This window comes from Dendropsophus ebraccatus, chromosome 13 (assembly GCF_027789765.1).
Source record: "Dendropsophus ebraccatus isolate aDenEbr1 chromosome 13, aDenEbr1.pat, whole genome shotgun sequence".
Lineage (NCBI taxonomy): Eukaryota > Metazoa > Chordata > Amphibia > Anura > Hylidae > Dendropsophus > Dendropsophus ebraccatus.
Genome location: NC_091466.1, coordinates 81,269,032 through 81,282,154, shown reverse-complemented (window position 1 = coordinate 81,282,154; position 13,123 = coordinate 81,269,032). Strand labels below are relative to the sequence as shown.

Below are 13,123 nucleotides of genomic sequence, written 5' to 3'. Positions count from 1 at the left end.
TTGTGTGAAATGTCTCCAGATCCTGGGAAGGTAAGGCTGAAGGCTCTGTAGGTGACTTGTTATTCAGGCCCTCACCTCAGGCTTCTATAGACTGGGGGAATGGATGCTGGACAGTCGCGACCATTGGGTTCAGCTTCTGGAGAACTTCAGGGCTACAACATTGTCCTAGACTTTGTAGTGAATGTTTCTCTGTTTTCAGTAGGTCTGCTTGATGTCAGTGAATGGATACGTTCCTTGTTTACATCCACAGCTGAGGCTTTGTTACAGTTGTATCCACTCTAGATGGTTTTCTATTACAAAGAAACTTTTTTTGTTTTTGTTTGAAAACTGTGTACTAATGTTAAGGGTTTGGGGTGACAGAGCCATGTGGGCCTCTAAGTTGCACCGTTCCTCATAGTCTGTGTCCGTCAGACACTCCTCCCGCCGCTGGACTACATTATGATGATGGTGGGATTCAGACCGGGGCTCTTATAATACTCGTGCTTCATGTTTCGCCTTCTCCACAGGTCGTCTATAAGAACAATGACATACGTTTGGAGCTCTCACGCTTGGCCAGGATTGGAGACACAAAAATGAAGATCTATGGAGATGTGGTCTTCAAGTGTGAGAATGTGGCCACTCTGGACCCCATCAGCTTCGAGAGCCCGGAGGCCTACATCAGCCTGCCTAAGTGGAACACAAAGCGCATGGGTTCCATATCTTTCGACTTCCGCACCACAGAGCCCAACGGCCTCATCCTCTTCACACACGGAAAGCCACAGGACAGAAAGGATGTGCGAAGTCAGAAGAACACCAAGGTGGACTTCTTTGCTGTGGAGTTGTTGGATGGTCATTTGTATCTCCTGTTAGACATGGGCTCAGGAACCATAAAGGTGAAAGCCACCAGCAAGAAGGCCAACGATGGCGAGTGGTGTCACGTGGACATCCAGCGGGATGGCCGCTCAGGTGGGTCATGTTTACTGTATTGATGTGCCGTGTACCATGTGATGTATGTGTCTGTTTTTCTAACGATTCAGCGGGGAAATGAACCTCAGGTAAGTTTATGTAGAGCTGGGTCATGTACCAAATGCGCCCCTGTATAAGATGGAGGCTCCGGAACCGTCCACCCTCCTGCTGGCCTCAGCTCCCCTGTATATGATGGAGGCTCCGGATCCCTCCTGCTGACCTCAGCTCCCCTGTATATGATGCAGGCTCCGGATCCGTCCACCCTCCTGCCGGCCTCAGCTCCCCTGTATAAGATGGAGGCTCCGGATCCCTCCTGCTGGCCTCAGCTCCCCTGTATAAGATGGAGGCTCCGGATCCGTCCACCCTCCTGCCGGCCTCAGCTCCCCTGTATAAGATGCAGGCTCCGGATCCCTCCCGCCGGCCTCAGTTCCCCTGTATAAGATGGAGGCTCCGAATCCCTTCTGCCGGCCTCAGCTCCCCTGTATATGATGGAGGCTCCGGATCCCTCCTGCTGGCCTCAGCTCCCCTGTATAAGATGGAGGCTCCGGATCCGTCCACCCTCCTGCCGGCCTCAGCTCCCCTGTATAAGATGCAGGCTCCGGATCCCTCCCGCCGGCCTCAGTTCCCCTGTATAAGATGGAGGCTCCGAATCCCTTCTGCCGGCCTCAGCTCCCCTGTATATGATGGAGGCTCCGGATCCCTCCTGCCGGCCTCAGCTCCCCTGTATATGATGGAGGCTCTGGATCCCTCCCGCTTGCCTCAGCTCCCCTGTACATGATGGAGGCTCCGGATCCCTCCACCCTTGCGCCGGCGACTGTATATGATGGAGGCTCCGGATCCCTCCCGCCGGCCTCAGTTCCCCTGTATGTGATGGAGGCTCTGGATTTCTCCCGCCGGCCTCAGTTCCCCTGTATGTGATAGAGGTTTCGGATCCCTCCCGCTGGCCTCAGTTGCCCTGTATGTGATGGAGGTTTCGGATTCCTCCTGCCGGCCTCAGTTCCCCTGTATGTGATGGAGGTTTCGGATCCCTCCCGCCGGCCTCAGTTCCCCTGTATGTGATGGAGGCTCTGGATTTCTCCCGCCGGCCTCAGTTCCCCTGTATGTGATAGAGGTTTCGGATCCCTCCCGCTGGCCTCAGTTGCCCTGTATGTGATGGAGGTTTCGGATTCCTCCCGCCGGCCTCAGTTCCCCTGTATGTGATAGAGGTTTCGGATCCCCCCCGCTGGCCTCAGTTGCCCTGTATGTGATGGAGGTTTCGGATCCCTCCCGCCGGCCTCAGTTCCCCTGTATGTGATGGAGGCTCCGGATCCCTCCCGCCGGCCTCAGTTCCCCTGTATGTGATGGAGGCTCCGGATCCCTCCACCTCCCTGTTGTGGTGACCTTTCCTTTCTATTGAAAACACTCTTGACATTTCCGCGGTGTGGAGATTGTTCCTTCTCAGTCATTAGGATTGAATTATCCCCCCTCACACGGGGGGGGGGGGGGGAGGGGACACATGTACATGCTGCGGCTGAGCCTGGACATAGGTGAGCGTTGGGCCTTCTCGCCATTGTGTGTGATGTATTCACCAGGGACTGTTGGGGGGTCCCAGTGCAGATTCCCGCCCTATATAACAGGTTATTATATGATTTCTCTACGCCAGATTCCTATTAACCAGCGGCCTCCGTGTTTTCTTTTGCAGGCACCATCTCCGTTAACAGCAAGCGCACTCCATTCACCGCCAGCGGCGAGAGTGAGATCCTGGACCTGGAAGGGGACATGTATTTGGGGGGTCTCCCAGAGAACCGGGCGGGGCTCATCTTACCCACTGAACTGTGGACAGCTATGCTGAACTATGGCTATGTTGGCTGTATCCGTGACTTGTTCATTGACGGGCGCAGTAAGAACATTCGGCAGCTGGCAGAGGCCCAGAACGCAGCGGGGGTGAAGTCGTCGTGCTCACGGATGAGCGGCAAACAGTGCGATAGTTACCCTTGTAAGAACAACGCCGCCTGCAGGGACGGCTGGAACCGTTTTGTGTGTGACTGTACGGGCACCGGACACTGGGGACGAACCTGTGAGCGAGGTGAGAGGATACAATGCATGCCTCATCCTGAAGGTTTGGGTCTAAAATTAATAGAAAAGGTTATTACTTCCCATAATCTTTTCTGCTATGATGTTTGGAAATTCATGGATCCCTGTACTCACTGTATATACTGACAGCAGCTCCCTGTACTCACTGTATATACTGACAGCAGTTCCCTGTATTCTCACTGTATATACTGACAGCAGCTCCCTGTGTACTCACTGTATATACTGACAGCAGTTCCCTGTATTCTCACTGTATATACTGACAGCAGCTCCCTGTGTACTCACTGTATATACTGACAGCAGCTCCCTGTACTCACTGTATATACTGACAGCAGCTCCCTGTGTACTCACTGTATATACTGACAACGGCTCCCTGTACTCACTGTTTATACTGACAGCGGCTCCCTGTGTACTCACTGTATATACTGACAGCAGCTCCCTGTACTCACTGTATATACTGACAGCAGCTCCCTGTACTCACTGTATATACTGACAGCAGCTCCCTGTGTACTCACTGTATATACTGACAGCAGTTCCCTGTATTCTCACTGTATATACTGACAGCAGTTCCCTGTATTCTCACTGTATATACTGACAGCAGTTCCCTTACTAATACTGTACACTGAACAATTTTACTATAAAGTGGCCGACCCTTTTAATAAATTCAGAGAGAACACTGGAGCTTATTCAGAGAATCCAGGAGAGCACTTCCACCGGGACGTAATGAACTCCAAACGCTGTTACCAAGAAGAATATGATGGTGAATCTGCAGGACAAAATGCTGTTACCAAGGAGAATATGATGGGGGAACTGTAGGACATAACACTGTTACCAGCAGATAGCGAGAAGGGGATTCCTTCATCTGCAGTGTGGAATTGGATGAATAGTGTCTGGGTCAGTATTGGGGTCTTCCTGTTGAACGTAAGCGCTGGGGAGCATGACCTGTCCAGGTTTGTGACATTAGTCCCTTTCCTTGTCCGTCGTGGCCTCTTCCTGGGGAGTGGAGGATGACAGGAATAGGTCTCTGGGTCCGGTGCAGATCGCCCTGTGATGCTGATTATACTCTGGTAGATCTCAGTCCCACTTGTGTTGCCGGTATTATTATGGCATTATGTTGTGTGTGTGTGTGTGTGTGTGTGTGTGTGTTTGTGTGTGTGTATAGTCAGTGACTGGAGGTGTGCTGGGAGAGAGATTGGCAGTGTGGTAGTGGTGGGGTTATTGCCAGTGTGGTGGAGGGCAGTGAATTGTTGGAGGTGATTAGCGGTGTCGTGTAGGAGTGATTTGCAATGTGATGGAGGTCAGTGATTGGCGGAGTGGTGGGGGAGTGATTGGCTGTATGGTGGGGAGTGTTTGCTGTATGGTGGGGAGTGTTTGCCGTTTTGGTGGAGGGGAATGATTGGCGGTGTGGTGAAGGGCAGGGAATGGTTGGGGGTGATTGGCTGTATGGTGGAAGGCAGTGAATGGTGGGGAGTAATTGGCTGTATGGTGGAGGGCAGTGAGTGGTGGGGAGTGATTGACTGTATGGTGAAAGGCAGTGAATGGTGGGGAGTGTTTGGCGGTATAGTGAAGGGGAGGGAATGGTGGGAAGTAATTGACAGTGTGGTGGAAGGCAGGGAATGGTGGGGAGTGATTGGCGGTGTGGTGAAGGGCAGGGAATGGTTGGGGGTGATTGGCTGTATGGTGGAGGGCAGTGAATGGTAGGGAGTAATTGGCTGTATGGTGGAGGGCAAAGAATGGTGGGGAGTGATTGGCTGTATGGTGAAGGGCAGTGAATGGTGGGTAGTGATTGGCGGTTTGGGGGAGGGCAGTGAGTGGAGGGGAGTGATTGGCGGTGTGGTGGGGGAGTGATTGGCGGTGTGGTGGAGGGCAGGGAATGGTGGGGAGTGATTGGCAGTGTGGTGGAGGAAAGTGAATGGTGGGGAGTGATTGGCGGTATGGTGGAGGGCAAGGAATGGTGGGGAGTGATTTGGCGGTGTGGTGGAGGGCAGTGAATGGTGGGGAATGATTGGCGGTTTGGGGGAGGGCAGTGAGTGGAGGGGAGTGATTGGCGGTGTGGTGGGGGAGTGATTGGCGATGTGGTGGAGGGCAGGGAATGGTGGGGAGTGATTGGTGGTGTGGTGGAGGGGAGTGATTGGCGGTATGGTGGAGGGCAGAGAATGCTGGGTAGTGATTGGCGGTGTGGTGGAGGGGAGTGATTGGCGGTATGGTGGAGGGCAGGGAATGGTGGGTAGTGATTGGCGGTGTGGTGGAGGACAGTGAATGGTGGGGAGTGATTGGCGGTATGGTGGAGGGCAGGGAATGGTGGGTAGTGATTGGCGGTGTGGTGGAGGACAGTGACTGGTGGGGAGGGATTGGCGGTATGGTGGAGGGCAGGGAATGGTGGGTAGTGATTGGCGGTGTGGTGGGGAGCCGTGAATGGTGGGGAGTAATTGGCTGTTTGGGGGAGGGCAGTGAGTGGAGGGGAGTGATTGGCGGTTTGGGGGAGGGCAGTGATTGGCGGTGTGGTGGGGGAGTGATTGGCGGTGTGGTGGAGGGCAGGGAATGGAAGAGGGCAGTGAGTGGAGGGGAGTGATTGGCGGTGTGGGGAGGGAGTGATTTGCAATGTGATGGAGGGCAGTGATTGGCAGTGGGGCAGTGTGGTGGGTTTGGGGGGTGAACAGAATGTCAGCCTTTGTCTTGGAGAGGGATTATTTTTCCTCTTGGTTTTCTCTTGGATTTATGACTTCCAGGATGACCTCATCCTCTGTGACTGCACCCTCTAGTGGTAAAAGTGCTGCCAAGATTGTGCGACGTTCTGCATAAAAGGAATGGATGGCATAAGTGGGGGCCACGCCATCCTCACCAATCACTACATGGTAAATTGACTCCTATCACCTGACCTTCTTATGTTGTCTTATCACCAGCTGCGACCTGAACTCGCATGCATCATCCCCCAGTCCACACAAAAGAAGTGCTATTGAGTACCTGTTAGTGTACAGATCAAGGGAAGTGCTACTGAGCATCTACCATAGTGTCCTTACAAAGGAAGTGCTATTGAGCGGCTTTCAGTGTACAGAAGAAGGGAAGTGCTACTGAGCGGCTATCACAGTGTACAGAAGAAAGGAAGTGCTACTGACCGGCTATCAGTGAACCAAAAAAGGGAAGTGCTACTGAGCAGCTATCAGTGTACAGAAGAAGGGAAGTGCTACTGAGCAGCTATCAGTGTACAGAAGAAGGGAAGAGCTACTGAGCAGCTATCAGTGTACAGAAGAAAGGAAGTGCTACTGAGCGGCTATAATAGTCTACAGAATGAAGGAAGTGCTATTGAGCAGTTAGTGTACAGAAGAAGGGAAGTGCTACTGAGCGGCTATCACATTGTACAGAAGAAAGGAAGTGCTACTGAGCAGCTATCGCCATGTACAGAAGAAGGGAAGTGCTACTGAGCGGCTATCACAGTGTACAGAAGAAAGGAAGTGCTACTGAGCAGCTATCGCCATGTACAGAAGAAGGGAAGTGCTACTGAGCGGCTATCAGTGTACAGAAAAAGGGAAGTGCTACTGAGCGGCTATCAGTGTACAGAAAAAGGAAAGTGCTACTGAACAGAGTTCGCAGTGTACAAAAGACAGGAAGTGCTACTGACCGGCTATCAGTGTACCAAAAAAGGGAAGTGCTACTGAGCAGCTATCGCCATGTACAGAAGAAGGGAAGTGCTACTGAGCGGCTATCAGTGTACAGAAAAAGGAAAGTGCTACTGAACAGAGTTCGCAGTGTACAAAAGACAGGAAGTGCTACTGACCGGCTATCAGTGTACCAAAAAAGGGAAGTGCTACTGAGCAGCTATCAGTGTACAGAAGAAGGGAAGTGATACTGAGCAGCTATCAGTGTACAGAAGAAGGGAAGAGCTGCTGAGCGGCTATAATAGTCTACAGAATGAAGGAAGTGCTATTGAGCAGTTATCTGTGTACAGTCATGGCCAAAAGTTTTGAGAATGATACAAATATTAATTTTTACAAAGTCTACAGCTTCAGTTTTTAAAATGGCAATTTGCATATACTCCAGAATGTTATACAGAGGGATCAGCTTAACAGCAATTACTTGCAGAGTCAATATTTGCCTAGAAAATGAACTTTATCCCCCAAAACACATTTCACCATCATTGCAGCCCTGCCTTAAAAGGACCAGCTACCATTGTTTCAGTGATTGCTCCAGTAACACAGGTGTGGGTGTTGATAAGGACAGGGCTGGAGATCAATCTGTCATGATTAGGTAAGAATGACACAACTGGACACTTTAACAGGAGGCTGGTGCTTGGCATCATTGTTTCTCTTCTGTTACCATGGTTATCTCTAAAGAAACACGTGCAGTCATCATAGCACTGCACAAAAATGGCCTAACAGGGAAGAGTATCGCAGCTAGAAAGATTGCACCTCAGTCAACAATCTATCGCATCATCAAGAACTTCAAGGAGAGAGGTTCCATTGTTGCCAAAAAGGCTCCAGGGCGCCCAAGGAAGACCAGCAAGCGCCAGGACCATCTCTTAAAAGTGTGGTCAGGAATGGCAGCAGGCAGGTGTGAGGGCATCTGCACTGTGCACTGTGAGACTGCGGAGACTCTTGGAGCAAGGCCTGGTCTCAAGGAGGACAGCAAAGAAGCCACTTCTCTCCAGAAAAACATCAGGGACAGACTGATATTCTGCAAAAGGTCCAGGGAGTGGACTGCTGAGAACTGGGGGAAAGGTCCAGGGAGGGGACTGCTGAGGACTGGGGGAAAGGTCCAGGGAGTGGACTGCTGAGGACTGGGGGAAAGGTCCAGGGAGCGGACTGCTGAGGACTGGGGGAAAGGTCCAGGGAGTGGACTGCTGAGGACTGGGGGAAAGGTCCAGGGAGTGGACTGCTGAGGACTGGGGGAAAGGTCCAGGGAGGGGACTGCTGAGGACTGGGGGAAAGGTCCAGGGAGAGGACTGCTGAGGACTGGGGGAAAGGTCCAGGGAGGGGACTGCTGAGGACTGGGGGAAAGTAATTTTATCTGATAAATCCCCTTTCCGATTGTTTGGGACATCTGGAAAACAGCTTATTGGGAGAAGACGTACAGAAGAAGGGAAGTGCTACTGAGCAGCTATCACATTGTACAGAAGAAGGGAAGTGCTACTGAGTGGCTATCACAGTGTACAGAAGAAGGGAAGTGCTACTGAGCGGCTATCACAGTGTACAGAAGAAGGGAAGTGCTACTGAGCGGCTATCACAGTGTACAGAAGAATTGAAGTGCTACTGAGCGGCTATCACATTGTACAGAAGAAGGGAAGTGCTACTGAGTGGCTATCAAAATGTACAGAAGAAGGGAAGTGCTACTGAGCGGCTATCAGTGTACAGAAGAATTGAAGTGCTACTGAGCGGCTATCAGTGTACAGAAGAAGGGAAGTGCTACTGAGCGGCTATCAGTGTACAGAAAAAAAGAAAGTGCTTCTATGTGGATGTCACATGCCCCAGAATACACAAGAAGAGAAGTGATACTGAGCAGCAGAGAGAGCTAGTAGTGTGTTGGAGCAGTGATTGTTCTGTGGACAGTTTACCTCTGCCTGCACCATAAGTCCCAGGCTGCCTTACGCAGTGGGATGCCGTTGGTGCAGCCCGGGCAGGCTATTTCCCTGGCGGCTTTTTTCCAATTAACTTCCCCAAGCATCCGGCGGTGTCTCTGGGCTGTAATCCGGCGGCCCCCGGAGGGATCGCTCACGATAAGCTGATAAAATGCGCGTGGAGGCCGGAGCCAAGAGCGCGGCAGGATTTCATCTGGTTAATGGGGTATTGTACATCACAGGCTTAACCCCTTGGGCACAAGGTGGGTACATGGCAGCCAGGTGAGCGGCCCTCATCACAATGAGCCACACAGATTAGGGTCCCCACGTGAAAGCACACCTGAAGGAGTGCCCCCTGCTAGATAGAAAACCCAACTGCCATCCGGGAGTGGGTTATCACTGGAATTACCAAACCAGCAGCCTGTGCTCCCCACCCACATCCACTCCATATCCCCTCTTCCATCTCAGCCGCCTCTATGTTTCTCCTAGCTCGTCATGTAGACCACCTGGCACTTCCAGTCACCTTCCGGACAGTCCATGCCTGGGCACCCCCTTTATATCTGGCTCATTGTGATAGATGCAGCAAGGGGGGAGGGGTTTTGGGGGATTCTGGCTGTACTCTCAATGTGTCCCCAGTGTCAGCCGTCAGGTTTCTTCTCCCATGCGTCATCATCATGAATCATCCCCCCCACTCTGGGTTTTGTCATCAGGGGGCGCTCTCTCTCTTGTTTACCTCTTTCATCATATTAAACCCTTTGCAATTACAAAACCCCTTGAATTGGGGATTTCTTGTAATCCTGTGCTCTAGAAGCATCTGATTTATTACAATATTAACCCTTGCTCCTCCCGATCACTGCTGAACGTCTGCTGCTTCATCACAACATAAAGGGGCTCAGCAGTGCAGGAGTTAATCCTCATCGCTTTGCTCTCTCGTTGCACAAAGCAATTGAAAGATTAGAGATTTAGGAGCGTAACCCGGCGCGCTTGTAATAATCTCAGCGGAGTTGAGACAGAGAATGAGAGAGCTCTGTAATCCTCCGACACTGGCTGACGCTCCCAGAGCTGCTCTGCATCGGGATGCTGCCTGCTTCTCACAGATATGGCTGCCGGGCTCATCGCTGACCATTAGATAGAACTATAGGAAAGTCCCACCAGGGCCCACCAGTCTCCCACCTTTTGGATATTGGCTCAGGATTTAAAGGGAATCTGTCAGCTGTTACTCACTGTTAGATGCTGTTTGGTCAGGGAGACCCATGGTACCTTTCATATATTCATATTTAATTTAAGTGAGCTGCACCGACCCCCCAGCTGTATTGACCTTTCATATATCCATCTGTGCTTCCAGAACATAGAGAATGTTTTTTGTCTGAAGTACAAAGAGGCTTTCCTGAGCACCTTAACGAAAAAGTCAGGCAAAAATTTTTATTACAGTATTGTATTGCCTCCAAAAAGTTATACAAATCCCCATATACACGGGGGATGCTTATAAAGGGCTTTTCCCCTGCACTTACTAATGCATGAAGGCTTCACTTCCTGGATAACACGGTGACGTTGCTTCCTGGATAAAATGGTGATGTCACTTCCTGGATAACATGGTGATGTCACTTCCTGGATAACACGGTGACGTCGCTTCCTGGATAACACGGTGACGTCGCTTCCTGGATAACACTGTGACGTCGCTTCCTGGATAACACAGTGACGTGACTTCCTGGATAACACAGTGACGTCACTTCCTGGATAACATGGTGATGTGACGGCTCCCAGAGCTGGGCGGGCTGTGGCTGCTGGAGAGAATGATGGCAAAGGAACATTGAGGGACACAGAGCACTGGAGCACTGAGCATCCCCCTGCCATTATCCTCTCCAGAAGCCACAGCCTACACAGCTCTGCAAATCGTGACATCACCGTGTTACCCAGGAAGCGACGTCACGAGTGTTACCCAGGAAACGACTTCACCGTGTTACCCAGGAAGCGACGTCACGAGTGTTACCCAGGAAACGACTTCACCGTGTTACCCAGGAAGCGACGTCACCGTGTTACCCAAGAAGCGACGTCACCGTGTTACCCAGGAAGCGACGTCACCGTGTTACCCAGGAAGCGACGTCACCGTGTTACCCAGGAAGCGACGTCACCGTGTTACCCAGGAAGCGACGTCACCGTGTTACCCAGGAAGCGACGTCACCGTGTTACCCAGGAAGCGACGTCACCGTGTTACCCAGGAAGCGACGGCATGAGTGTTACCCAGGAAGCGACATCACCGTGTTACCCAGGAAGCGAAGCCTTGATGCAGTAGTAAGTGCAGGGAAAAAAGCATTTTATAAGCATTTCCGGTAATAAGTGTATATAGGGATTTGTATAACTTTTGAAGGCCTGACTTTTTCGTTAAGGTGCTCAGGAAAGCCTATTTGTACTTCAGACAAAAAACATTTTCTATGTTCTTGAAGCACAGATGGATATATGAAAGGTCAATACAGCTGGGAGTCAGTGCTGCTCACTTAAATTAAATATGAATATATGAAAGGTACCATGGGTCTCCCTGACCGAACAGCATCTAACAGTGAGTGACAGATTCTCTTTAAATCCTGAGCCAAAATCCAATAGGTGGGAGACTTTTGGGGGGCAACACAATACTTGTAGCAAGCTGTAACAGCTCCTCCCTCCTCCCTCCCATCCCTTGCCCTGCTTTAACACCACCTCTCTCCCCCTCCCATCCCTGACCCTGCTGTAACACCTCTCCCTCCCATTCCTGACCCTACTGTAACACCTCCCCCTCCCGTTTCTGACCCTGCTGTAACACCTCCTCCCTCCCATCCCTCACCCTGCTGTAACACCCTGCTATGCTGTAACCCTGCTGTATTGCAAAGGGTGCCCCCCTCTATTTCATAACGTGATAGTGCTGCATCTCCTTCATTCTCAGCATTGATAGCTTTCTTGAAGCACAGACCCCCAATGGATAAAGAAATTCTATCACACTACGTACAGTACCCTCAGCATTCCCCTCAAAACATCCATGGCGGGATCTGTAACACCTTCTTTAACGGGGCCATGCTGTAGGGGGCACTGTGGGAGGTGGTACACCAGTTCTGCTTCCCTTTCATTCTCAGGATATGCAGGGTCTCACTAAGTAGTATATGACTGCTGTGGGATATTACGGCTGAAGAGCAGTGGTCTCTGGGAGGGGGTCGCTGTGTGGAGGGTATTCCCGGGTGGTCTCTGGGAGGGCGTCGCTGTGTGGAGGGTTTTCCGGGGTGGTCTCTGGGAGGGCGTCGCTGTGTAGAGGGTTTTCCGGGGTGGTCTCTGGAAGGGGGTTGCGGTGTAAAGGGTTTTCCGGGGTGGTCTTTGGGAGAGGGTTGCGGTGTAGAGGGTATTCCCGGGTGGTCTCTGGGAGGGGGTCGCTGTGTGGAAGATATTCCCGGGTGGTCTCTGGGAGGGGGTCGCTGTGTGGAGGGTTTTACGGGGTGGTCTCTGGGAGGGGGTCGATGTGTGGACTGTATTCTGGGGTCGTCTCTGGGAGGAGATCGCTGTGTGGATGGTATCTTGTGGTGGTCTTTGGGAGCGGGTGGTTGTGTGGATGGTATTCCGGGGTGGTCTCTGGCAGGGGGTCGCTGTGTAGATGGTATTTTGGGGTGGTCTCTGGTTTGGGGTCGCTGTGTGGATGGTATTCTGGGGTGGTCTCTATCAGGGTGTGGCTGTGTGGATGGTATTTTGGGCTGGTCTCTGGGAGGGGGTCGCCGTGTGGATGGTATTCTGGGGAGGTCTCTGACAGAGGGTGGCTGTGGATGGTGTTCCCGGGGTGGTCTCTGGCAAGGGGTTGTTGTGTGGATGGTATTCCGGGGTGGTCTCTGGGAGTGGGTGGTTGTGTCGATGGTATCTCGTGGAGGTCTGTAGGTGGGGGTCACAGTGTGGATGGTATTCTGTGGTGGTCTCTGGGAGGGGGTGGCTGTGTGGATGGTATTCTGGGGTGGTCTTTGGGAGCGAGTTGCTGTGTAGATGGTATTCCGGAGTGGTCTCTGGCAGGGGGTCGCTGTGTGGATGGTATTTTGGGGCGGCTCTGGCACCGAGTAGCTGTGTGGATGATGTGGCTTTGTGGTGGTCTCTGGGAGGGGGTGGCTGTGTTGATGGTATCTCATGGTGGTCTCTGGGAGGGGGTGGCTGTGTGGATGGTATTCTGGGGTTATCTCTGGGTTGGGGTCGCTGTTTGGGTGGAACTCCAGGGTGGTCTCTGGGAGCAGGTAGCTTTGCGGAGGGTATTCTGGGGTCAGGAATCGTTACTCCTTGTTGCAGCAACATTTGCATTGGGCGGGGGCAGGTTGTCCCTCTTCTGTGTGATCGGCCCCCTCTCCGTCTCTCGGTTGCTGCCCCAGGGCTATAGCTAACATTTACTGTCTTGGTTAGCCTATCGTGCCTGTTATTTCCGCCCTGGTGTCTGGCTCTTATATAACGAGCTGTGTAGAGTCATTGCGGCTTGTGTCACGTCTACCTGCCACCATCACAGCCACTGATTCTCTGTTAGTGATGTACATAGATAGGACTCTTTCAGAGAAACATTCTCTCTAT

At 52.0% G+C, this 13,123-nt stretch overlaps 1 protein-coding gene across 7 annotated transcripts in view; it reads left to right on the top strand.

Moving 5' to 3' along the window:
* Positions 1–13,123, top strand: part of NRXN3 (neurexin 3) — a 427,584-nt gene that overhangs the window by 120,619 nt on the left and 293,842 nt on the right. For all 7 annotated transcript variants that reach the window (XM_069951290.1, XM_069951286.1, XM_069951289.1 and 4 more), the window contains exons 5-6: positions 507–945; positions 2,627–3,010. In XM_069951290.1, the coding sequence (XP_069807391.1) occupies positions 507–945; positions 2,627–3,010 (823 nt within the window). The remainder of the gene's footprint in view (positions 1–506; positions 946–2,626; positions 3,011–13,123) is intronic.